Consider the following 27,697-nt stretch of genomic DNA (forward strand, 5'->3'; position numbering starts at 1 on the left):
AGCATCAAAAATGTTCCACTGGCCAAGCGTGCTTTTTTAATCATTAGGTTTTTACATTATTTATTGCCCATTGTAAAGAATAAAAGCAGACATCATTGCATACATCCATCCGATGCATTTTACCACTATGTCCAGAGCCTTGATACAGGGCCGCTCCAGACAGAACAACGAATAAACTTGCACTGAACCCCTCCCCCTCCCATTCCACAGTCCACACATTCACCTCGCACGTTGGGAGACTGCCATCCATCAGTCGAGGGGAACCTTCAGGTTAGCCCGTACAACCTGGTGCCTGGCAGACTGAGGAACACTCTCAAACTACATTTCCTCAAGACCATCCTATGTGGACAAGTCTAACAGCCATTCCTCGATTGGACCCCCAAGGACTGTCCAGTCCAGTCCACATCACAGAGGCGCGGCATGTGGCCGCTAGTAAAGGCATTCCAAAAGGGGGCAGGGGGCACACTTGCTGCAAGTGTCACAAGGTATTATGGTAACCCAGTGTTACAGAGCCAGTACTGGGGATGCTTGGGCACGTGTTCCTCGCTTAGTTGGCACTCAAGAGCAAACAGAAATTCAGCTGGGGGGAAGGGGAGGGGCAGTTGTTAAGACACTTTCAGTATTTAAGTTCTATACCACTCCAAGGACACGGCTACATTCACAGGGTTCATCAACCCAATAAGCCTGTTACTCTCTGCCCGAGACTGCAATAACCCAGAAACGTGCACATAGATGGAAGCACTCTTGAGTAATTTGAAGTGACTGCAAATCTGATTCCATCGACCGCAGTGCATCTGAGAGGATGGTGCAGTTATGCCAAGCAGTGATACCCCCTTGTCTGTAGAGCCAATCCTATAAATCATCGGTGAGTTTTCTCAATATTTTTTATTTTGCCCACAACCATCACCAGGGACTCTTTTGGTACCCAAATATTAACTGTGTTTTCAATCACATTTATACTATCACTGATGTATGGCAGTACAAGGAAGAAATCTGAAGTTGGCCTCTGCCAACCTACATCTACTGCATTCCTTTGGGCTATTAGGGTAGTGGTAGAAGTTTAATCTTTTCCAGGTACAGTACATGAGAGCCGAGGATATACATGGGGCGCACTGTGCCCATTTTCAAAATGTGTTGCTGGCGCAGAACGAGATAGTACGGCCTATTATCATAATAGCAAAAATTCACGTCTCCCCTTGGGACAAAGCATTCAGTGAAAGCCGCTTGCACTTTAAAGAAGGGACAGAGATCCCCCTGCAGGCGAGTGCAGTAAGTGACTGCTCCCACCCGCAGGAAGATGGCATGGGAGGTCCCTGGGAATCCCTTTCTGACCTTGCAGGGGTTTCAATCAGGGAGCGCACTGATTGTGCACCACCTTGTTGTGGCATACTGTCTGCACACTGCCTAAGAGCTTGTTTGCCTCTGTGCTGCATCCGTACATGGGAGCATCTGAGGCACAGTCATTCCCACATTTGCACGGGGCCCGTCCGAAGTAAATGAGGGAACACCCTCTCGAAACAGCGCTGGCGGTACATGTGTGGCAGTGCTATCAGTATTACAGATGAGGCTGCACAAGCGTCTACAGACCATTCTGTAATAGCAGATTGCCCCGGAGGTGCACAAGGCAGGGACACACACCCGTTGCCCCCTGGGGTACTATGCATAACATGGCCCTGGTATATACATTTTAACTGAATCAGTTTTTGTCTATTTGTAGGAGACCAACCTGGTTGGATCACAAAAGCACTGCCAATCCCTGTCCGCTATAACCACCATGGCCATGCCAATTATTCTGCCGTTGCTAGAGGACACCTCTATTCTATTCTCCAGCACACCTGAAGTGTGGAGAATACTCTTCCTATAACCTACCTGCGTATGGCTGTTTCTAAGGGAGTGGGAAGGTTTTCCATAAACAGACATGTCATAAGTGGTCTGACTTGTAATACATGAATATTTGCAGTCCATTCTGCTCCCTTCTGTCTGTAACCTCTTCAAGGCTCAGAAACACATTATCTTGAGAGAGGTCACAGGAGGTTTCCGTGCCTATTTTAGCTATCAGTCCTAGACTGTAGCCTTATTCTGCAAGATTGGGGAAGCCCAGCCGGTCTGTGCAATGGAGAAGAACGGAGTTTGGCAACTGGAGACTGCTTTCCTTCCCCTGTCTTTTCTTGACCCACCATCTCCACACGCTTGCCAACTCTACTGATTCAGGCTACTGTTCTTTGGTGGTTCCTACTGCCTACGGTCTTACACCAACTCCCGACAGCTGTTACAAGGCCATCTGACTGTCTCCAACCAGATCGATCACACCGTCAAATATATATGGCTAATAATGAAAGGTTTTTTGTGCAATCCCCAAAAAGCGTACATCGATATGGAAATGGATCCAGAAGGAGAGATTTGAAATAAACTGCTGTTAGAACACTGACATTGATTTACAAAGATGTATCAGAAAAGACATTGCTGATGAATAAATAAAGCCACGTTATTTTTGGAAGACCTCACAAATTAGAATTCAATGGTGCTGTCATCCACTCAGTTACATGGATCCCCTTGCTGTCCCATTTGCTTAACAGATGTGCTCTTAATTCACAGTTTTTATAGTCCTATAGCTCATCACTGAGGAATTCTGGTAATATCTTAAACAATCATGCCCAAGCCAAGTGGTTTACAAATAGGATAAGGTTCCTAAATTGGCAATATATGTCTGTATTACATACATTACTCATATTTTATTTGTATATTATATCTTTATTTAAGGGCAGTTAGCATTTTAATGTTGTTTTTTTCCAAACAGGGAAATGTTCATTTAAAACAGAAAGTCAATTACTGCACTATACTGTTTGGTTGTCTGCACTATATTTTGTTTAGTGGTCTATGGTTAAAAAAAGAGTAGTGTTAAAAAATGCAATTTACCTAATTAAGAACGCATTTTACTTATAAAAGGGAAATATTTTTAAAACTGTTTACTGTGATGAGCAGCTAACACTGGGCACCAATTGGAATTAGATTGTTGAGGCTTTGTTTACCTTTCGAAAAGGGAATGTTGACAAAAGTAAAGCTCAACAGAGTAGTTTAGGGCTGTTTTGATGATGATGAAACATCATATGGACCCCTGTGAAAATGGGTACTTAAACCACTGTATTATATACAATAAAACACCCAAACTTGTAATATATGTGCATTGAAACATATTTGGACAAATCAAACATGTTATTTACAAAAAATGTCCTACAAAAACTCACATTCACAGATTTAGGACTACAGTTCCATAATATTCAGGAGGCCTCTTTCTGAGTGTTGCCCTCTTTAGACTGTCCATAGAGGTTTTAGTGGCTGGTATTCTAAACAGGGAAGAGTTTGGAAGGAGCAACTGTCTTGAGATGCAGTGATGCATGAACATTTCCCACTAAGGGATACAAGAGGCGCGGGTTTCACACCTCCAGCAGGATAATCATTCCTCTGGCAGATTTAGGTAACGAAACTCTTGACCTCAGGTGCCAGACTGCTAATTTGAGCCGTTTGGGATGTGGGTGTCTAAGCTGATCATGATGTTGAGAGAAAAAGTCTGGTGTGTGCGGAATCTTCTTGTGAGGATTGACTGACATCTCTAGGAGCACACAATACCAGGCTCATCTCGCCCAAGTTGGTGCAACTAGGATGAGAATCATGGACACCTGACTGATCGTCCTCACCACGTACAGAATGAGAGGAAAGGCTGAAAAGTGCAGGCAGATATCCCTGACCAGTTAATCCACAGTGCATTGCCCATAGACTGTCAGTGAGGGTACCTGGAAGCAAAGTTTTGGCATTTTGCATTTTCAGGAATGGTTAACAGGTCGATTTGCTCCCCGCCTTTGAAAGTGCCTGTGAAGGACTTGTGGGTGAAGTTTCCACTCATGGACTTGTAGATGGGTCCTGCTAAGCAGGTCCGCAAAGTCGCTCTCCACTCCCAGCAAATACTCTGTGAACAGGTGACTGTTGTTGCGATTTGTCCAGTGCCAAATATCCTGTGCAAGCACAGAAACCTGGGGAGAGCGAGTGCTGCCCCACGTCTGGATGTAGAACATGGCTATCACGTAGTCCGTCTTGCTGAGTACTGTTTTCCTCGCAGAAGAGGGTGGAACTCTTTCAATGTCAGTCCAATGGCTTGAAGCTCAAAGGTAGTTTATTTGGCATCCTTGTGCAGAGGTGAGCTCTCCAACCAATGAGATAGGCATCTGTGGTTATACTCGCCAGTGGAAAAGGGCCTTAAAAGAGACTGTCAAGCAACAAATTCCACCAAAGCAGGGTGTTCTGGGCTCAGGATGTTACCAATGTTGGAACATCCCAATGCCCTTCTACTTGTGCCCACTGGCTTGAGAGGAATTCTTGCAGAGGTTACATTCGCAACCTGACACATGGTTCAGTTGCTGTGCATAAAACCATCATCCCCAACAGTTCCATGACAGATCAAATAGTAATAGGATGCTGTCTGAGAAAGAGGCAGAAGCTGTTGGAATGCCATCTGTTGGTGGGTTGGTTGGGGTAAGCTTTGCCTGTTACCGCATTCAGGACTGAACCAAGGAAGGTCTGAATCTGCTACAGCTGATGATGCAATTTATTTTGTATTGATGGTAAAACAGTCTGTGAATTAGATAAATTGCTGTTGGAGAGCATGCTATGAACTGAAGTTTGCTGCTGCTTTTCAGCCATTCATCTAAGTACAGAAAGATGTGTATGGTGTTTCAGTGCAGATGTGTTGCCAACACCACTAGGCACTTTATAAAAGCCCTTGGAGCCATGATGATTTCAAAGAGTAACACCTAGAACTGGCAATGTTGCCCACTTACCTCAAGCCAAAGGTATTGGTGATGCGCTGGATGGAGATATGAAAGTATGCATCTCTCAGATCTAGCACTGATATGATGTTGCCTTCTTGTAACAGCGGGATAACGTCTTGTAGCGTGACCATATGAAAGTGTTCTGCTGACCTCAGCCTCCTGGTTTGACAACTCCACTGCCTTGCTGCTCCTGGAAAGCAGATTTGGGACTGGGAGACTGCAGGACCCCCATGGACTTGAGAAGTCAGAGTCTGTTACGATCTTTGAGCATCTGCTCAACTTGGGCACCGAACAGATGCTCAACACCAACAAGCAATGCAATAGGTCTGGCATTTATAAGAGTTTGAGCTATTGGCATTGTAAAATTACAATGCCTTTTATTTATGTTTTGGTTTTAAAACAAATAAAAGGCATTGTCATTTACAATGTCAGTAGCATAAACTCGCATAAAAGCAGTGTGTGGAGTGCAGCAGTGTGTGGAGTGCAGCAGTGAGCGGCGTGCAGCAGTGTGAGGCGTGCAGCAGTGTGCGGCGTGCAGCAGTGTGCGGCGTGCAGCAGTGTGAGGCATGCAGCACTGTGTGGCGTGCAGCGGCGTGTAGCAGTGTGCGACGTGCAGCAGTGTGCGGCGTGCAGCAGTGTGCGGCGTGCAGCAGTGTGCGGCGTGCAGCAGTGTTGTGCAGCATGCAGCAGTGAGTAATGCAGCAGTGTGCAGCAGTGTGTGGCGTGCAGCAGTGTGTGGCGTGCAGCAGTGTGTGCCGTGCAGCAGTGTTTCGTGTAGCAGTGTGCGGCGTGCAGCAGTGTGCGGCGTGCAGCAGTGTGCGGCGTGCAGCAGTGTGCGGCGTGCAGCAGTGTGCGGCGTGCAGCGGCGTGCAGCAGTGTGTGGCGTGCAGCAGTGTGAGGCGTGCAGCTGTGTGAGGCGTGCAGCTGTGTGAGGCGTGCAGCTGTGTGAGGCGTGCAGCTGTGTGAGGCGTGCAGCAGTGTGAGGCGTGCAGCAGTGTGAGGCTTGCAGCAGTGTGTGGCGTGCAGCAGTGTGTGGCGTGCAGCAGTGTGTGGCGTGCAGCAGTGTGTGGCGTGCAGCAGTGTGTGGCGTGCAGCAGTGTGTGGCGTGCAGCAGTGTGTTTCGTGTAGCAGTGTGTTTCGTGTAGCAGTGTCAGGCGTGCGGCAGCGTGTGGCGTGCAGTAGTGTGCGGCGTGCAGCAGTGTGTGGCGTGCAGCAGTGTGTGGCGTGCAGCAGTGTGTGGCGTGGTTTGTAAACCACAAGAAAAGCGGACATCAAAGGAAGGGTGGGAGGGAACGAGCATATGGGGTGTGAGTTATAACGAAAGTTAATTGTTGTAAGAGGGGATGCAGGCAGTGAGGCCGAGCGCGCGCTGGCGAAAGCAGTCTGCTGCTTTCAAGTCCCATGCCAGATGCCAGCTTCGCGCTTGACAGCTTTTTTTCCCCCATTCCTTTGAGACTTGACTTACATTCTTCCCCAGCAGTCAATCAGGGACTTACTTTTTTCTTTCAGTACTTCATAGAAATGCACGTTTTCTTGCTAACTCCTTCGTATGCTGCTTGTCTCCTCAAATCCCTACCCCCTTGCACTCTACAGGTTGCTTCCACCTCAATCCTTGCTCGTCTTCCCACCGCCCGCTTGGCAATTTTGCATTATTTTTCAAACTCCTTCACTGCTCAAACTCCTCTGATGCTCCTACGCGACCCCTGCTCCATACGAACATGCTTTTTTTTTTTTAGAGATCCCAGCAGCTGCAATTTGGTACCAGGCTACTCCTTTCTTGATAATACACACTATTGTCTTTTTAATTTTTCTGCTCTAAGATGGTTGTTCGCCATCTTGGAACAGTAAATTAAAACAGTCAAAAAGGCTGCATGCACCCGTGTGGCAATGCATGCACACGGAAGAACCATGACTCTGCAGCCCACAAGGTTGTTCAGCATCTGCAACAAGTTTATTTTTCCTTTGCCAACGTTGTTCGACAACAGCATTGGCACTGCTATACAGTCAGCCTAGACGTATCTAAAGATAGGCCTATTGACTTTGCCAGTGCTTGTTATTAGTATCTTGCGATTATAATTTAGGAAAAAACCACAGCCTTATATCAACTAGATACAGTTAATGACATTTAGGATAAGCTATGCATGTCTTACACAATGAACAAGGCAGGATTCTAACTGCAGTCACTTCACAAATAAAACCTCCAATTACAACAGTGAGAGGAGTCCTCATGTCTGGTTAGGATCGGGTGGGTAAGCCACTAACAGCATGCCATAAAGAACTGCCTCTGGCTTTCTGCCATTGCTATACCAACTCAAGATTGAGCTCACAAACTACCTTTCACAGAAGTGTAGCTGAGCTGTGGTTCACATTGCACTGGGTAAGTAGATCAGACACACCTGGACAATGCAAGTAACATTAAGCATAACAAAGGCCAACAAAAGAGCGCCGTCTTACCTGCTTGTTGGGGTAGTGAATGTGAAGGACAGAAGCTGGTTCCAAAAAGGATCATTCTCAGAGATGGACTCCGTACCCGACAATTTCTTTAAATACTCATTTTCAGAAAGATCCGTAATGGCGCTGCTATTTGCTCCCATTTTTTTTTGTAACCAAGATAACTTCTCTAGAACTTCATTATCATAAATCTGCCCCTGGAATGAACAAGCACAAAGTAAAACACTGGAGTCTGTACAAAGCAATCTAATTATCCGTTGCAGAATTAACAAAACACAGAACTAGGATGCTTGGTGGCATTAAATAACAACCTACCTTTTAGGAAAAAAGACTGGACTCGATCTATTTTAAATGTATTAATTTTCTGTATAGCTGACCAGATCACGGTGGTGTCAAATCCCTTTATAGAGTATATGCTAATACAGTGTTCATTTTTGTACTTGCACAGATAACAATGGATACAAAATCAAACTACAGTGACAAAATAAGAATATATATACACAACAAACGTAAGTCTCATCTCAGACTATGAGAATGGTTTATCCGCTTCCCAGGGGAACAGATTTGTAGACACCATTTCAGAATAGTTCTAAAAGTGTTCTTTATGGTTTTTTTTTTTTACACTGTTATTTGAAGGAAGGGGTCAGAACTCCTCAGTAAGCTAAGGCTCCTCGATATGGTCACATTTTGTGCCAGGTATGTCCGGACCCCAAAGGGGAGAGGACGCACCATACATTACGAGCTGGAATAGGTAGCCAATGAAGTGTGCTCAGACCAGGAGGGAGCTGCCCAGAGCGTTCTGCTCTTGACGTTTAACATTTAAGAACGTTTTTAAGGGTGCAACTTACATCGGCGAAATAACAGAACTGGGTCAATCCCAGAGAAGGCCATGGATTCACCAATGTATCTGATAATGGATTCTGCTACCGTTTTCTGTGTCTACCCAAGACATGGAGCCCAGCAACCATTTGTTTTGTTTCCACCGTTTCTGCCAAGAACCATTTTGGGGTTATTTTGCACATTCTGTGAAGTCACAATGTTTCTATCCTAGGTCATACACTTGTCAACTGTGGGAGTTTCCGCTAAAACATTTTTTTTTCATTGTGCATATCTAGACGTCTGACAGGCACACTGCTTTGCTCCTTTTATTTAGGCACTTACATTAAAAAAACAAGCATTTGCAATGCAATAGGTCTCGCATTTGCAAGAGTTGGAGCTATTGGCATTGTAAATGACAATGCCTTTTATTTATGCGTTTGAAAACCTGCAAGCGGCGCATAAACATGCACTTTGTATGCATAGTCCTTGCTTACGAGAAGCAAGGCTTGCAGTAAAGGAGACTGCCAGCCTTGCTTCTCATAAGCAAGGACTATAAGTGCTTGTTTAGGCACCGCTTGCAGGTTTTCAAACGCATAAATAAAAGGCATTGTCATTTACAATGCCAATAGCTCCAACTCTCGCAAATGCAAGACCTATTGCATTGCAAAGGAGGCTGCCACGGGAGGCTGAGCACTGCTTATAATTATGGCGCCGGCCGCGTGCTTGCATCGGCTCTGCTCAGCAAATCGCACGGGGTGCTAGCAAAGTATTACCCCCTAGATTTAATTGTAAATATGTAACTGTAGCTCACAGAGATAAAGAAGTCAGTAATACGGGGCTTGGCTTTGACACAGACTAGAGGGCGCTTCTTCTGTGAGGTTAGTGAAACTTTGCAGTTTTATGTCTGACTGGTTAAAGGTTAGTGGAGAGAGCCCCCCACTTGCAGCTTTTATGCTGCATATTGGTTATCTCTCCTTAATGTAGCTTTGAAAGAGGTTCAGGGTCTCTAAAGCAACCTGTACGCTCTTTTAATATTTTGTAAAGGAGTCACTCCTCAAGCTGCTTGAGCCACGGCAATATTTTTTACAGCGGCTTATTAAATAAAATAGAATGTGCTCTGTTTATTCACGGTGTCCAATTAAATGCCATGAATTACTTTTGATTTATTAGGGCATCTTATAAAACTAACAACGCTCCTTCGTAGGCGCAGGTTTTTTTTCCGGCTTTGAGAACGGGTTTCTATAGTGTAAGTGTCCCCTCCTACTGTGATGGCTGAAAGGGTTTTTGTTGTGTGGGCATTATTAAATTAAACGGCAGTTGGAGAGACTGTGCGCATGGGAGCAACATTTCATTAACAAAAGGTATGGCTTGTCTCCCTGGACTTAAAGTAATAGGTAGCAATAGCAACAGTGCTTCTTCGTAGTGTGACAGCTGCGAGGGATGTTGATGTGCACTATTGTAGTGGTGACACATAAAGGTACAGAAGACGTGTAGGCTTTTAGATGTTCTTTGACGTGTGTACATAATTTATTTAAACGGAAACTTGGTGAGACTGTACGTATAGGAGCAATTTTTTATCAGCAAATACTGTTGACGCTCCTTTGTAGGCGCAGCCTTATTTTTTGCTCCCACAACAAATTTCTATAGCGTAAGTGCCCCATCTTACTGTGATGGCTGCTAAAATGTGTTATGCCAATGCAGTATGTGTGTGTTATCGTCTACTGATAAAGTTGCGCAACACTGCTAGACGCATGCTGCGGAAAAAAAAAACGAACGTGCTAGTACTTGGCTTCCGTGCTCGTTCACAGTTCTGGTCATGGCGTTTTGCTAACGATGCCATACACGTGCACAATGTGGTATGTTACCAGTCTGCGAGGAGCAGAGCAGCTGGGAGATTAATATTTTAATGGCGCCAAAAGTGTAAGCTTTTCAATATTAATGTTTGAATGTCTAGTTTGTGGTATTTAATTGTTATAAATTCCTAGCGTATTTTTATTAGGACGTTTTAGAGGCGACATATTCAGTATAATTAATAGTGACATTTAGTATAGCAACGGTGTAAACAGTGTTAGTCTTTTTTTAGTCTGTAAAGTCTAAAAAGGTATTTTATGTATTGCGAACAGGCTTAATAGCGGATTATTTTAAAATATATAATAAACGGCATGCAATGTGTGGTATGCTTTAACTAAGTATTGTATTGTTTTGTATATGGTTGTGATGGTTGGATAATATCTCTAGTTGTAGAAGAGTGACTGTTGGTAGGCAAGGATACGAAAATACGGTCTGCCTGTATTTCCTTTTGTAATCTATTGCGATAGTATGAGTTTCTAATACTTGGGCTGGAACTGATAAGTAGTAGTAGAGCATTATATAAATATGGTGTTTTTCCTGCAAAAGTGAAATGTAACATGTGATAAACTGTACCGAAGTAGCATTGTGTATGTTTATAAAGAGGGAGAAATAGATTAGTAGGCAACTTTTATAAATAGTAAATAATTCTGCGTGAATATACTTGGAGCACCTTGTTTGCAAACTTAAAGGGCATTAAGGTACTGCGTGCTTTTTTGCGAAGTTTATTTAACAAAACTGGCGCGTGGTATCTTTGGTGTTTGTTTACAGAGAAAGCCAGTAGCACGTGTTTACGAACGCGCCATAGCCTACCGCATGCTAATATTACATCATCGCTATTTGTACTGAGAAAGCTAGTCGTACACGCATAGGAAAAGCTACTGCGCGCATATTTTACGTGTGCATACTGTTGTTGTTCGTTAACGAGAAAGCCAGTAAATCATGCGTCCACCAACAAATGCTGCGTTTTTAACGAGTGAATGTTCACGAAAGTGAAACTGCATGCTGACTTGCGAGGGAAGGGGGACAGGAGATGTGCACGCCGCGTGGCTGTAAGCGCGTACACCAACTCAAATCCGCCAAGAGCCTGCGCGTGCCCATCTCCTGTCCCACTTCCGAGGCAAATCAGCAACAATAGATCTCGCTGGCGACAGCAGCGCTTCGCGCTGCGTTTGCCAGGCGAGACCTAAAAAGTTCTGGCTCCAGTAAGGATGTGTATCTCTGCAAGAGTGCTCTCTCGAGATTTCCACAAGTTCCAAAAAAAGTGGGTCTCTAATCTTGAAAGATGCAGTTTAGTGGCATGGATTTGCCACTTTGCTACCAAACAGAATGACCTTACCCCCAAAGTATGTCTTAGTACTATTCAAAATACAACAGGTCAGTAGTACTGCTAAACCAATGACTGCCAACTCACATTTACTAATACCAGCCAACTATGACATTGCTATTCCCAGGGCTGCTTTACTTTGAGGGAAGAGAGCTTTAGAATTCTGCAGCTGGTTTCCATGTGCAATGCTCAGGCTACATAAGAGACGTGTTTGCTTCAAAAGTTTGTGAAATGACAAGGATGTTGCTTTCTAAGCAGACTGCTTGTGTATTGAGAACCCTAACACATGTCTCAACTTCAGTTCAGTCCTTGTATTTACTGGGCTGTTTTCTTCCATGCAAATGAAGAAGAATAAAAAATGTTCACCAGATTAAATGATTTCGACATGGTTTAAAAACCAATGAACACCCTATAAAACTGACATTTCGACAATTACATGATTAGGATACTTTATGGTTATGTGTAGTGTTTCATACAGCGCGAAGCTGCCCAACCAGGGCTTCCCAGCGCGAATAACTCTTTTAACTCCATATATCCCAGGGGCAGAAACATGAACAGTTTTCATACTCGATGAAGCAGGGTAGTTGGTGGCAGTAGTCTGTCATTATGTTATTAAGTCATAAACAACCTTAGACAAGGCGCCAGCACAAGTTCCAATCCTTGTCAGTGCCTAGTGAAGCAGCACGGTTGTCTCAGTGAGTCAATGGGGTTTGGATGACAGGATGAATTGGTGACTTTTTTTGTGGTAATGGAAGGTTTCTTCGAAGGCAAGTACCTTCATGTCATTGGCCTGAACAATGATAGCTCCGTTTCTGTAGGCATTCATGTAATTTCTGAGAGCTGCAAATGGAAGTGAGGCTGTGGCGGGAGGCTGGAACATCCTCACTCTGGCAGGAGGGTGGAACCTCCTCACTCTGGCAGGAGGCTGGAACCTCCTCACTGTAGCAGGAAGCTTGAACCTCCTCACCCTGGGGAGGCTTGTACCTCCTCGCTGTGGCGGGAGGCTTGACCCTCCTCGCTGTGGCAGGAGGCTTGACCCTCCTCGCTGTGGCAGGAGGCTTGACCCTCCTCGCTGTGGCGGGAGGCTTTACCCTCCTTGCTGTGGCGGGAGGCTTGACTCTCCTCGCTGTGGCGGGAGGCTGGAACCTCCTCGCTGTGTCAGGAGGCTGGAACCTCCTCACTGTAGCAGGAAGCTTGAACCTCCTCACCCTGGGGAGGCTTGTACCTCCTCGCTGTGGCGGGAGGCTTGACCCTCCTCGCTGTGGCGGGAGGCTTGACCCTCCTCGCTGTGGCGGGAGGCTTGACCCTCCTTGCTGTGGCAGGAGGCTTGACTGTCCTCGCTGTGGCGGGAGGCTGGAACCTCCTCGCTGTGGCGGGAGGCTGGAACCTCCTCACCCTGGGGAGGCTTGTACCTCCTCGCTGTGGCGGGAGGCTTGACCTTCCTCGCTGTGGCGGGAGCCTGGAACCTCCTCGCTGTGGCAGGAAGCTTGAACCTCCTCACCCTGGGGAGGCATGTACCTCCTCGCTGTGGCGTGAGGCTTGACCCTCCTCGCTGTGGCAGGAGGCTGGAACCTCTTCACTCTGGCAGGAGGCTGGAACCACCTCACTCTGGCAGGAGGATTGAACCTCCTCACTGTAGCAGGAAGCTTGAACCTCCTGACCCTGGGGAGGCTTGTGCCTCCTCGCTGTGGCAAGAGGCTTGAACCTCCTCACTCTGTGCAGGAGGCTTGAAACTCCTCACTCTGTGCAGGAGGCTTGAAACTCCTCACTCTGTGCAGGAGGCTTGAACCTCCCCACTCTGGCAGGAGGCTTGAACATCCTCACTCTGGCAGGAGGCTTGAACCTCCTCACTCTGGCAGGAGGCTGGAACCTCCTCACTCTGGCAGGAGGCTGGAACCTCCTCACCCTGGGGAGGCATGTGCCTCCTCGCTGTGGCGGGAGGCTTGACCCTCCTCGCTGTGGCAGGAGGCTGGAACCACCTCACTCTGGCAGGAGGATTGAACCTCCTCACTGTAGCAGGAAGCTTGAACCTCCTCACCCTGGGGAGGCTTGTACCTCCTCGCTGTGGCAAGAGGCTTGAACCTCCTCACTCTGTGCAGGAGGCTTGAACCTCCTCACTCTGTGCAGGAGGCTTGAACCTCCTCACTGTGCAGGAGGCTTGAACCTCCTCACTCTGGCAGGAGGCTTGAACCTCCTCACTCTGGCAGGAGGCTTGAACCTCCTCACTCTGGCAGGAGGCTTGAACCTCCTCACTCTGGCAGGAGGCTTGAACCTCCTCACTCTGGCAGGAGGCTTGAACCTCCTCACTCTGGCAGGAGGCTTGAACCTCCTCACTCTGGCAGGAGGCTTGAACCTCCTCACTCTGGCAGGAGGCTTGAACCTCCTCACTCTGGCAGGAGGCTTGAAACTCCTCACTCTGGCAGGAGGCTTGAAACTCCTCACTCTGGCAGGAGGCTTGAAACTCCTCACTCTGGCAGGAGGCTTGAAACTCCTCACTCTGGCAGGAGGCTTGAAACTCCTCACTCTGGCAGGAGGCTTGAAACTCCTCACTCTGGCAGGAGGCTTGAAACTCCTCACTCTGGCAGGAGGCTTGAAACTCCTCACTCTGGCAGGAGGCTTGAAACTCCTCACTCTGGCAGGAGGCTTGAAACTCCTCACTCTGGCAGGAGGCTTGAAACTCCTCACTCTGGCAGGAGGCTTGAAACTCCTCACTCTGGCAGGAGGCTTGAAACTCCTCACTCTGTGCAGGAGGCTCGAACCTCCTCACTCTGGCAGGAGGCTCGAACCTCCTCACTCTGGCAGGAGGCTCGAACCTCCTCACTCTGGCAGGAGGCTTGAACCTCCTCACTCTGGCAGGAGGCTTGAACCTCCTCACTCTGGCAGGAGGCTTGAACCTCCTCACTCTGGCAGGAGGCTTGAACCTCCTCACTCTGGCAGGAGGCTTGAACCTCCTCACTCTGGCAGGAGGCTTGAACCTCCTCACTCTGGCAGGAGGCTTGAACCTCCTCACTCTGGCAGGAGGCTTGAACCTCCTCACTCTGGCAGGAGGCTTGAACCTCCTCACTCTGGCAGGAGGCTTGAACCTCCTCACTCTGGCAGGAGGCTTGAACCTCCTCACTCTGGCAGGAGGCTTGAACCTCCTCACTCTGGCAGGAGGCGTGAACCTCCTCGCTCTGGCAGGAGGCGTGAACCTCCTCGCTCTGGCAGGAGGCGTGAAGTTCCTCACAGTGGCAAGAGGCTTGAAGCTCCTCACCGTGACAGAAGGCTTGGAACCCTATTCTGCTTGGAGTGTTCATGATGAGTTTGGATGCAGGACTACCCAGTGGTTTAAAAACTGACAGCATCGAGATGTAAATCCCAAAATGTTAGCAGGCTAGTCTAAAAGGTAGGTGTTGCAACTGTAGCTGATCGATTTGGGAACTGCCATACTCCTGTGTGCATTAGCTGTAAGAGGTTGGGTAGATAAGGTGTGAAAACTGGGCAGAACATATCTGGTACTCGTTTGGTAATGTAGAAAAACATAGCAAACACAAGGAGATGATGGACAGAGTGTTGAAACTTTTCAAACACTCACCTCCAGTCACAGAACTGGGTTGAAGCCATCATCATTCTTTACCTCGCTTTGCAGACCGAACTGCCAAGGGACCGGTTTCGGGCCAACAGCCCTCATCAGCCAGGCTAGCTTGAATCCAGTGGCAAAGTGAGCAATGGACCCACGTGAGCAAAAAAACGATGGATTTAGGCCCAGATATCTGTACTGGGGTGAATGTATGACATTATTCTGCATTCTGTCCATCAATTGTTCTTTTTGCAAATGTAGAAAAACATGTCACTTGTTGCTAGATGTACAAAGTCTTTTTGAGTTCGCAAACCTGCGATTCACAAAGTTTGTCCGCTTGTGAACTCAACAAGGCATTTCGAAATGTACAAACCCAAAATTGAGATTCGGTAACCTGTTACCGAATCCCAAATTGGGTTTGCGAATCTGTATTTGAAAGTGGTGTTTTTAGTACGTCCCTTCCAAATACTGATTCACATTGCTATGTACCAATGTTTTGCAACCGAAATGCGGTCGCAAAACATTTGCACTTTACCGACAACTCAAAATTGGTGGTAACCCAGTCGCAAATGGGAAGTGGTCCCAAAGGGACCCCTTCCCCTTTGAAAATGGTTGAAAAAAATATTCTTTAAAAGTAGGCAGTGGTCCACTGTGATGGCAGCAAATTGAATTGGGTCATAAATTACAACATACCGAATTAATATCCCTGAGGTAGAGAGAGGAGCCAAGCACCGGAGCAAGATGGCCGCTTGATCACCGGGCTCCGTGGTCGCCACCCCTGGAACCTATTATCCTGCGCGACATCCTGCCCTAACTGTCCATGTAAGGGAACTACTATGCAAGCGGTGCCGCATCTTGAAAACCCGATGTCTCTACCCCCCTAGACGGCTGAGTTATCGGCGCCGCTTGTGGGGGCCTGTGCAAGGACTTCAAGCCGGGAGCTGAAGTGAAACGGAGGCGGCGCGGAGGTGAGGGGGAGGCGGCGGCACGGGCCGGAAGTCGCCGGCCGGGGGGACGCCATTCCTTGGCGCGAGTTCGTGGCTGAGGGGCGCGCTTGTGGCTTTTTCCCCTCCCTCCCGCTGCAGGCACAGACTGCGACCTTCCCCCGGGCGCGGCGGAGAAGTGCGTCCGAGGACGCCGGAGGACGCTGCTGGGTGAGCGAGGTGCCTGGGGCGGCAGCGCCTCGCGGAAAAGTCTTTGCTGCACGGTCGGTGCGTTGGTCTGGGCGCTCCGTCGCCGGCGAGGGATTGCTGGGCCCGTCTCCCTCTGCCACCGGGGATTGAATGACCAGGCCTGTGCAGCTCGAGCAGTGAACTGTGCTGCAGTGATGGTGCAGGCGGAGGTGGGGGACGCCAGTGGGGGTTCCCCCCCTCACCTCCCTGGGCCTGGATTGCCCCAGGGCGCGGAGCGGAGGTGCTGGCGAACGGTGGCTGACCGCGGCGATCGTTGCGTGGCGGCGGGGGGTGCCGGGGGCCCTTCACGCCCCGGTGCCGGAGAGTGTGCACTGGAACTGGTGGGGCGCGCAGGCCGACGGACATCTGGGCAACATCAGAACCGCAGTTCGGGGGGAGGCGTAAACCGGCGCCAACGGGACAGTACAGAGACCTGTCAGTGCAATGGGGAGCAGAGTGGAGGCCGAGAAGTCCCAGCCTAGAATCAATAAAGGAAACAAGCAGGTTCAGACCAACAAACTTGATCGCTATACGCAGCCTAAAGACCCGTCAACGGACCAGAGACAGGCATTGAAGGCCGGGAGAGATTCAGTGAGCCCCTCTCCGGAGCTGACCCTGCAGGACGGAATGACCGCCATAGGAGGGGTCAAGTCCTCCCTTGAATGCAAGCTGGAATCCCTGGAGCACAAGCTAGACACGGTTTCTATAGAAGTTAATTTAATACGGGCGGATCTCACCAAGGTCAACGAGAAAGTCAAGTCTTTGGATATTAAAACGGCCGGCCTGACAGAGAACGTGTCGCAACTCCAGTGAGAAGTCCAAGATCTCAAGGGTTTCTGTGAACTGGCTGAACGTAAGTTGGACGATTATGAAGGGAGGTCTCGACGGAACAACGTTCGCATTTTGGGAGTGCACGAGAAATCAGAGGGACCTGCGCCGGACCTCTTTGTGGAAGACCTGATTCTTAACCACCTCAAGCCTAAGGGCCTCGGAAAGTTCTTCACCATCGAGCGGGCACACAGGGTCCCGGGTGGGCGACCCAAGCCTGGAGCGCCCCCCCACCCACTGAGTTCTCAATTTTAGGGACAGAGACGCTATCCTGCAGTCGGCCCGAGCGTCGGCCCCTCTGCGCTACGAGAATGCCGCCCTCTCCTTCTTCCCGGACTTCACCCAGCTGGTGCAGAAACAACGCAAGACATTCCTCGCAGTCAAGAAACAGCTCAGAGACAAAGGGATTAAAATACGCTATGATGTTCCCGGCGCGTCTGCGAGTGGAGAGCGAGGGGAGGGTGTGTTTTTTTGATACCCCCGAAGGGGCTGCGGACTGGATCGAGGATCGACATGTTCGTGGAGCTGGAGGGCGCCGCAGAAGCGAGGAGGAAGGAAAGCAGGAAATGGCTTGAGGTCGGCGCGCGGACTTAAGGACACTGTACTAGTGGTCAGGTATGGGGGTCATAGACCCCGGAGAGGGACATGATCAGTGGAAACAAGGTATCGCAGTAATGGACTGCTGAGTGACATTCAGTGCACAATTCCGTTAGAAGTGGGGACCTGGGGGTGGTGAGTGGGCTGCCTCCTCGGTACTACATTTAGTTATCATTCGAGCTAGGGTTTAGGGCGACAGGCACTCTGCCAGTTTGTTATGGATGGTCCCAATAAGCAGGGGTGCAGGGTGGGGGGGGGAGTGGGGGGGGGGGATTGGTATCACGCTTGAATTTGTTGTTGTATTGTGTTTTTCGACGACGTCAGAATGGTTGGCAGAGCGAGAGCGACTTCGGCAACAGCATGGTAGTGGGGAATGAGCCGGGTTTGGGGGTCAAAGTCCTTAGTTGGAACGTAAACGGGCTGGGGGATAAACTAAAGCGGGGGATGGTCAGCCAATTTGTCAGGAGGCACGCCCCGGATGTAGTCCTCCTCCAGGAAACACATCTAGTTGGGAATAAATGCATGGCCCTGCATAGGGGAGGGGTATAGAATGGTGGCGCACTCGGGATTCACATCTGGGTCCCGAGGGGTGGGCATACTAGTGAAGAACTCTTTCCATTTCACAATAAAGGCTTCATGGACTGATGTCCGTGGCAGATATGTTGGGGTTTCGGGTCAGTGGGAAGGGAAAACGGCTACATTTATCTCCATATATGTCCCGCCCGGTTTACAAGCGGACACCTTTAAAGATCTGGGCTCCATCTTTCTAACATTCCCACTGGGTATCCTGGTAATAGGGGGGGACTTCAACGCGGTGGTGGCTGGAGATGTAGACAGGCACCCGCCGCGAGAATTGCAACCCTCCCAGAAGTGGCTGTCAAATTTTCTAGAAACGATGGGGATGGTGGATGGGTGGCGTACCCTCAACCCTGACAGGACACAGTATACTCACGTATCGAGTGTACATCGTAGTCTGTCGCGCATCGATTACATCCTAGTCCCAGCGTCGCAGGCCCATACTGTCCAAGAGATTCGTCACCTGGGACGGGTTATCTCCGATCACTCCCCCGTGTGGCTCCATATGGGAATGGGAAGCATCACTGTAGGCAAGATAGCCCCAATAAAACAATGGTACCTGACAGATCCGACCATCCGCAAAAATGCCATCAAGGCCACTGACGCCTACTTTCAGGAAAATGGGGGCACAGTCGACTCTGCGCAGACCCTGTGGGAGGCGTACAAAACAGTCATAAGGGGAGAGGTTGTTTCTTCAATAGCGGGGAAAAAGAGAGATAGGCATGCGGAATTGGTGAGAGCGGAGGAGGACGTGTTGAAGTCAGAGGAGGAGATAGCCCAAGGGGTGACCCCTGAAGGCCTCCACCGGTTGAAGTTGAGGCAGGAGGAGTTCAGTAGCATTGCTAAAAATAGGGCACAGGCGCAGTGCGGCAGGGTTCAGATCAGAGTGTACGAGCCTGGGTGACAAGGCCGGGAAGTTGATAGCGTGGCTGGATAGGAGAGAATGGGCCTCACGTCTGGTACCCGAGATACAGGGAGACGACTCGCCTCCTATTACCGAACCGCAGGCCATAGCAGACACGTTCGCTAACTATTACCACTCGGTCTATAGCACCTCCAGGATATATTCGGAAGAGGATAACAGCGCGATGATAGGGGACATAAACCTTCCCGCACTCTCGGATGAAAACGGGGCATACCTGGAGTCCCCACTGACAGATTAGGAGGTGGCACATGCGATCAGAGGAATGGGCTCCGGAAAAGCCACAGGTCCTAACGGTATCCCGGTAGAGTTATACAAGATGGCAGCAAATAAACTCGCCCCCCACCTCCGTGCAATGTTTGAGGAAAGTAGAGTGAAAGGAATGCTTCCGTACGATCAGCGGGTCGCCAATATAGCCGCCATACATAAAGAAGGCAAACCCAGAGCGCACTGCGCATCATATAGGCCAATATCGCTCCTAAATGTGGAACCTAAAATTCTGGCAAAATTGTTGGCCACGCGATTGATTAAGGTAATCAATACACTGGTACACCCGGATCAATCAGGCTTTATGCCACATCGCAACACGGCCCTCAACCTGCGCCGCCTTCATGGAATCCTGAGTAGAGCATCTACTATACAGGAACCGGCGGCCCTGGTCTCATTGGATGCCACCATGGCATTTGACATGGTAGAGTGGCCCTATTTGTTTGCGGTGTTGAGCAAATTTGGGTTTGGTCCGGAATTCCTGAGCTGGATCCGTCTTCTCTATTCCGACCCGATGGCCCGTGTAATAGTTAATAACCTAAAGTCCAAGGACTTCCAGCTGAGCTGGGGCACTCGCCAGGGATGCCCCCTGTCGCCGCTTCTCTTTGCGCTGGCTCTCGAACCGCTGGCAGCATGGATTAGACAAGACCGATCTATTCGGGGACTGAGGTGGACTAATGTATGGGAGGATAAGATCTCCCTATACGCAGACGATATCCTGCTCTATATCGCTGCTCCTAGGGCGTCACTGATCTGCCTATTGGACATACTGACTATTTGTGGTAAATATTCAGGTTTTACAGTTAATTGGTCCAAGTCAGTAATTTATGTGCTGGCAGGCGAACCACCTGCGATACCGCCGAGATGCCCAATAACGATTGCTTTGGAAGGCTTCCGGTACCTCGGGATCTATGTGTCCCTGAATCCGAGTCGGCGCTTTGCTCGTAATCTAGACCCACCCCTACAGCGACACAAAACGGATGTCGCACGTTGGAGGTCCCTTCCTCTCTCTATGCTGGGAAGGGCGGTCCTCTTTAAGATGATGGCCCTCCCTCGTTTCTTGTATGCGCTCCAGAACACGATGGATCTGGTCCCAGTGTCCTAATTTAAGGAAATTGAGAGTCTCCAGAGAAAACTCCTCTGGGATGCCAGACCCCGGATCGCGTATTCAAAGCTGACCCTGAATTGGTACGATGGGGGTATAAGTCTCCCCGACCTTAGGAAATACTATTGGGCAGCCCAGCTGGCGGCGATTAACCACGGGATGCATTGTAGCCCAGATGATCCCGGGTACGCCATGGATAGGTGGCTGCTCCCGGGGGGGGGGGGACTATACTAGGGCTCTATATGCCAAGCCGGGTAGGTTCCCATTGACTGGCCCTACCGCGCATGCAGTCCAAATATGGCATGCGGTTAATAAGCATCTGAGATGGGACGGTAAACTTACGCTAGCTACGCCATTATGGAACTCGGAAAAGCTAGGGAGCCTCTGGAAATCCAAGGGATTTGATAAGTGGGATCTTATTGGGATCACACAGATCAAGGACATGTGGGGAAAGGGCACAGTACTGCCGTTTGCATCCCTCAAAAAACAATATGGCATGATGGACACTGAATACTACCGGTACCTCCAGATCCGCCATGCATTATTAGCGCAGGTCCCTAGGGACGCGACGCTGCCAGAGGCTTCTCCACTGGAAGCCAGAGTGTTGGACGGGCATATCCCAGAGAAAACCATTTTCCTTATTTACAGGAAGTTAATTAACAATATGGAGGATCCGCTGGTGATCCTTAAGGGCAAGTGGAACAGTGACGGCCTCGAACTGGATGATGAAGACTGACAGGAGGCGGTCTCCTCCCCGAGGGTGGTAGCAACCCAGGCCAGGCTTAGGCTAGTGCAGCTTAACATACTACATAGGACATATGTAACGGGACCCGGACTGGTTCGCATGGGGCGGGCGGAAAGCGAAGAGTGTCGGCGGGGGTGTGGAGATGCAGGGACCTTCATGCATATATTGTGGAGCTGTCAGCAGATAGAAGCGTACTGGAGAGGCATACATCGCATCATGCGGGCTGTCGACATTCACCCAGAGGCGTGGAGGTGCCTGCTAAATGTCTGGGAGCCTACTGAACTCAACACCTACACTAAGCAGTGGGCTATGCTGGCGTTCATGAGTGCAAAAAGGAACATCGCGCAGTTGTGGGGCGCTGCTCAGCCACCCCGTTTGGGGAGGTGGAGAGAGGATTTAGATTGGTGCATGTGGAGGGAAAAGTCGGTGTTTGTAGCCAGGGGATGCCCCAGGAAGTGGAGCAAGGTATGGGGAGCCTGGAACCATTATAGAGGTGATATATGTCCCCCACCTTGTAGGCGAACTGATGACGAGGCTCATGAAACCCCCTAACCACTAGGGAACTATGCTTGTAACATATATTGAAATGTGTAAATTGCTGCTGATGGGAACTGAAGTCGCCTGCCAATGTGTACTTGCTGTATGTCAGTCGAATTGAATTGGTTTAATAAAATTAAAAAAAGAATTTAAAAAATATATATATTCCTGAGGTAGTTCTATTTGCGACCCACTACGAATCGCTAAATGACACTCAGTGAGTTTCATACATTAGTAATAGCGACTTCCTAATAATGACTTGCAAAAAAAACCAAAAAACGCTATTCCTAATCTCTGCACATCTAGCCAGAAATGTCCATAGGTCTGTATATGCGAAGGTTTGTAAAAGGAGTCATGAGAGCACCCTTTGTAGTCATGTAGTCCCAGTTCGCAAAGAAGTCTGCCTTTACAGTTTCCATGATGGGGTCAGATAGCAATAGGTCTTTGTATGCATATCAGAGTGGTCCTGACAAAAAGAAAGAAGGGCCCGATTGAGATCTCGGTAGACGGGTTACTTTTTCACAACAGTGACAGATAACCCAGCTGCCAAAATATAAATCCCATAGGATATAATGTGATTTATATTTTGGCAGACAGGCTATCCGTCAGCGTCGTGACGGAGTAACCCGTACGCGGAGATCTAAATCAGGCCCCAAGTCATTTATGCACGGTGATTTAGAAGTTATTATCGTTGCATTACAATTATTTATTATGTTCTAGCATTCACATCAGTAGAGAAATATAAACTAGGAAGGGCTATGTTTTAAGCTAGTATTTATACCTTTCAAAGTTTGCTATGTCATCCACAGAATTGCAAAACAGAAAGCAGAAAAAAGGTATTACATGCAATAAAAAGCAGAAACTCCAAGTAGTATTCTCAAGTTAATAAACAATTTTTTTTCCATAGAAAATTACTCCTGTTTACGAGGCTCGTGTTACATAAATTCATAACAGAGAATCCAAGGTTTTAATGGGTATGCATATCGCAGTGCATAATTACAATCAGGTGATCATGTCTCAAATCACTAAATTGAATGGGTATGAAGACCAAAGTCTTTAATCACCCATGAGATGGAATTCCAACTAGAAGGCAAGGAACAAGTGCAGACTGGGTGCTATATTCATGTCCTCAACTTTACACGCAAACTCATAGTCGGATTGCTCACAAATGACTGTAAATCATTGTTAAGAAAATGCTTGCCAGTGATGCAGTCCCTGTTTACATTTTACATGTGCTGAAGGGCAAAGTCCCCTTCATGGTGTACAGCGGTGTAGCCTGCCCTGCGTGCCCAACTGCGAGCACATGGCCTCAGCCTGGAGCTAACCTAGTCTGTGTGCAAAGGCCTGTCTTTGACATGAGACTGGTCCTGGCCCTGGAGGGGCGCACCAAGCGAGCCCTCAATTGTAACAGAGTACTACTGTCCCTATCACAAGTTCATACGTGTAGCAAGGTGGTGGTGGCAGCATACAGTGTTTTGAAGGGATCCTAGTGGGACCAGGTTATTAACCCATGTTACAAGTGTGTGAGCACCCTGGTCCCCTCAAACACATTTTTATTCTGCTGTTAACTGTGACTTGAAATCACAGCATCAACATATCGACTGCATAATTGAATGCGTGTTGTGTGTGAGAAGTGTATTACACACTGCATGAGTGCCTGAGTGAATCAGAGTGACAGAGGCTGTGACTCTGACCTGTTTGTGTTCACAAGATTGAAGTGAGCTTACTTTTCCAGACAGTGGAAATGTATTGCGGACATTCCTGAGACTGGAGGGTGGGAACCCAGACACTGAAGTGCAGAAAGAGAAGACATGCTTCTACTTAGAAGTTATATAAGGTCCTTTCTAATACAGAAAATGCTGCTGCCGTTTGGAGGAGGGTTGGGGTGAAGGGTGGGAATGCAGTTCCTGTTGTCAGACTGTGAAGGGTCGTTTAGAAGAGGGTAAGCCGTTTGTCTTCTTTCCTGATCACTATCAGGAATGGTAGTTGATAGTCAGATGCAGGCGCAGGCTGCTCACATCTCTTTGTGCCTCTTCTGAGAGTTTTACCACCTATGGACAATCCTGCTGTAAAGAGCATCATTCAGGACAAACGCTGAGTGTGGCAGGCAGCCTGAGAAGAACACATGAAAACAGAACCAGCCCAACCAGTTTCTGAAAGGGCAAACTAAGTATCCAGACCCCCTGCCTGCCATCTCTGTATAGCAGTTGTTCCAGTTCCACGTTTTTTTCTGACCAAGGAGGGGCTGCTCCACAGAGTAACCAGGGGACTACTGCTCAACCAGAGTAGGGAAGTGGTGCGAAGGGGAGGATGGGAGTGAGTGAGACTCTGAAGATCATCCACAATCATTAATAATGTTTAATTTGTAGTCTTCTCTTTTCAGATTTGAAACCATTTTGATTCTAATTAGTCACACTGCCAATGCTTGCTAGAAGGATCAGATAAATGGGCAACTACAACGATTTCAAAGTTACTGGGCTTGGCTTGTTTTAGGTGTAAGCTCAATGTTGTGTGATATGTCTGGTCACAATAAAAGAAAAGTCTGTTGCACCAAAATACACAGGATTTTAATAGACCTTTTAAGTCACACCCATAATTTGACAGGCATTGCCTCATGAAAAAAGATTGCTCTTTACACTAAGTGTCAGAGGTGTGGAGTTCTTATAGCCTGACTCCCAGGACATATTATTTGAGATCAACCACAGCAAGTTTTCATGTTTATTTTGAACTTGGGACAAGAAGGTCCAACCCCCTGCAGCACCAACCCTTTATCTGCCAGTTTACAGTACCACATTATGGATCAGGGAAGGGCATTGTCTGTGGTGAAGGCAATACATGTGTCCATATGTTAATGCTGTTAGAACTTGTATTTATAGCTCATTAATTCAAAGCCTTTCTTATTAGGGTGAGTGCTCTAAGGAAATGTTGTAAGCTGAGACTGCGCTATAGACTGTGGTTCCAGTGTAAAAATGTGAACACATGTTTTGCAAAGTTTAACAATATGAGGCTACATACAATGCTCACAGAATGCTCACAAATTAGATGCAAATATGTGCAGTAACTTGAAAGCAAGATTGAGGATCTTTTGCTTGAAAAATAAAATGTTCACAGAAAAATGCAACTAGGAATGCAACTTTCACTACTGTGAAATTGTAGGTAACATTTCTTTGAAGCATTATTCAGTCAAATGTGTTAATGTATGCTAGTATTTCCCAAAAATGTGGTAATGGAGAAATCAGTGCACCAGTTTCCACAAGATAATGGGAAACATGAAAATAAACAAGCATTGGCAAAGCCAATAGGTCTGATATTGGTGGTCAGCCTTTTGGTTTTGTCAAAGTACGTCTTGTTTTCATATGGTTTTTGTAAAACATGGTGGGAGCTGCCAGGCCACTCACCATTATAACAAATATTGGCAAAAAGCAATACTATTTTTTGGTCTCAAAAATCACACATTGCCACAGTATTCCTTGGTATTGAACAAAACTACTTTGTGTGCCGATATTCTCCTTGTGAAAGAGCGGAAGCCAGTCGATGGGTAGATAGAGGTAGAATTTTAATAAAAACAAAAGGTCTTGCTTAACTCTAGACCTAATTAGGGGCCAACTTCTTAAAGAAAGTCACAAAATTGCACCCATGGTACATGTACTTGCATTAGTGCAGATTTAAGGCTTTCATGAATTCGCAACAATTTACAGAAGCGGGCCCCGGAAATTGTAATCCATGCAAATGTTTGTGAATTGTTTTTTAGCACGAGCAAATATGCATGTGTAGACTTGCTAATGCAAAAATCTGTTGAACGTTTACAGGTTCACTTTCCCTCCAACCACTTTTTTCCCAACCCTGAAAGAAGTTTGTTATGTTACATGCATTTTTACAGTGTGGCTAATCACCTGTGAAGGTATCCAGGTGCTGAGGAGGGCAGGCCTGGGGGGAGGGGGGGTGAGATGGGAGGGAGGAGATCATGCCTGTTTCGTATGGAAGATCCATTGTTTTGAGGTACCCTCAGAAGTCCATAAAGGAGGGCAAAGTTTTGAGGTGTTTCAGGAGGTCTTTCCACTTCTTGGCTGCGAGGTATGAGAAGGAGCGTCCTCCACTTCTGGTCTTCTTGATGCCAGGATGGTGTGCTCTTGCCTAGGACGCAGATCAAAGGTGTCTGGTGGATTGATAGAAGTTGAGGCGGTGGTTGAGGTAAGATGAACCAGTGTTGTGGAGAGCTTTCTAGGTGTACGCGAGTAGCTTGAACTTACATCTTTCCTGGACTGGGAGCTAGCGGAGGTATGGAAAGATGTAGTTATTTCGTGATATGTTCAGAATGAGTCTGGTGGCAGTGTTCTGGCTGGTGTGGAAACGTGTGATATTTACATTAGACTAAGCAACAGCCATTTTGGCTGTGGTGTCCATTTCGTTTCCTTCGTAATTCTTTCGTCCTCTGCTGTTCGCCTTTTCATCCTGCTTGTGTCATCAACTTTAGTTGACCTCTTTCGACATGGCTAAGCAATGCATGTGCTGGGGGTTTGTAGCTACCGGTGCACCTGGTCTTAGATGGTATCGGTTGACTGTTTACTGCTGCCATAAGCATTCCTGCTCACCCTCCTTATTTGCTGACCAAGTGGTTATCCATCTGCCCTTGTTTGTTGATAGCTATTTCTAAAACTTGTTCTTTCCATTTCTGTCCATATGCTTACATTGCAACAAAGCTGTATATAAGGACGATGGTTTGTGAGTTCAGAGTACCTCCTCCTACAACACCTGAGAGTGTTGCGTGGACGTGGTCCCGCTCATGAGTGATTAATAAACTTGCCGTTTTATTTCAACTCCAGTGCCGATCTCTTTTTATTAGTCTTTGGACCCGTGGACGAGAGGGTGACCCTGCACCAGTGTGCTCACTTTTGGGTACATTGACAGAGACAGAGAGACAGAGAGACAGAGAGACACAGAGAAACAGAGAGAGAGATAGAGAGAGAACTCTGTTTATTTAGACCATAGTCTTTAAACACAAGTAAGATCTCATAAACAGTAAAACTATACAAAAAAAAAATGATCACATGAACAGATAAAACCACCTGGTTCCTTAGAACTAATTTAGCTTAATACTTTGTTAAAAGGGGACCGATAACCACCTTCTTCCCTGGTAGCATCAACATTTTCAATATTAAATACACAATTAAATAACATTAAAAATTATTAATCGGCAGTATCGCTGTTACTCTCATTATAAGGGGATTCATTATCCACATCCTTTCTCATTAGCAGCAGTTGATTAAAACCATTAGATCTATAACTGTTCTTTAAGCATTGTTGCTTATATACTCAGAATAAGGGATTTTAAGAATAGATAAAAGTTTCTACCCTTGCTTGAGTTTATCCCATACAAAACGATGTATGCCTTTCATGTAGCTTCCTAGTGCAATAGCAATGTCAAGATTTATCATTTCTGTCAGTAACACAATGGCTTGGGCTCGTGACCTTATTCCATATTTTAAAAATACTGGGCGTAAAAACAATTTTCTCAATTCTAAAACTGTAAGGCAATCCAGCAATATATGCTGGATTCCAGATTTGATCCCAAGGCCACATTTGCATGTTCCATCTGGGTTTAATATCTCTGACTTTAGTATTCCCTCCATTAACCATGGGTTAATGCCAATTCGTATCCTTAGGATTTCGCACCTAAGCCCATGGTTTGGCAGAGTTTCTAGATATGGATATCATGCAGCGTTTACCCAGGAGTTTATTATACATTGGACCGATTTTTTATTCCTCAGGTACTCTAAGTCATTATTCCTGGACTGCTCCATGCCTTGGTACCTGAGAGAAGTCTTTGTAAATTCTACATCCAGGGGGTGCTGTATAGGGCTCACATTTAAACTCACTGTTATTTCCTGGATTTTCCTTCTCGCTTCCTTTGCCCATTTTAAGCTACTATGCCGGATCTCTTCACTACACCAGTATGAGATTTTCTGCACTCCCCCTAGATTCAGGCGTTGCCAGAACCTTACCAAAGCCATTTGGACCTGGCTGTTCCAAGCTATTGTTCCTAACTCCATCCTAATTGCCTGGATCATTGCAGAGCTTGGTAGGGACAAGAGCATTTTTAGGGCCTTACCCTCCTCCCGAT

At 47.5% G+C, this 27,697-nt stretch overlaps 1 protein-coding gene across 2 annotated transcripts in view; it reads right to left on the bottom strand.

Moving 5' to 3' along the window:
* Positions 1-27,697, bottom strand: part of DYM (dymeclin) — a 1,124,226-nt gene that overhangs the window by 1,022,092 nt on the left and 74,437 nt on the right. For both annotated transcript variants that reach the window (XR_014969672.1, XM_085629609.1), the window contains exon 2: positions 7,278-7,471. Coding sequence is in view for 1 of the 2 variants with exons in the window: in XM_085629609.1 (XP_085485735.1) it covers positions 7,278-7,417 (140 nt within the window). In the remaining variant the exon portion in view is untranslated. The remainder of the gene's footprint in view (positions 1-7,277; positions 7,472-27,697) is intronic.

The sequence above is a fragment of the Triturus cristatus genome, chromosome 2_1 (assembly GCF_964204655.1).
Source record: "Triturus cristatus chromosome 2_1, aTriCri1.1, whole genome shotgun sequence".
Lineage (NCBI taxonomy): Eukaryota > Metazoa > Chordata > Amphibia > Caudata > Salamandridae > Triturus > Triturus cristatus.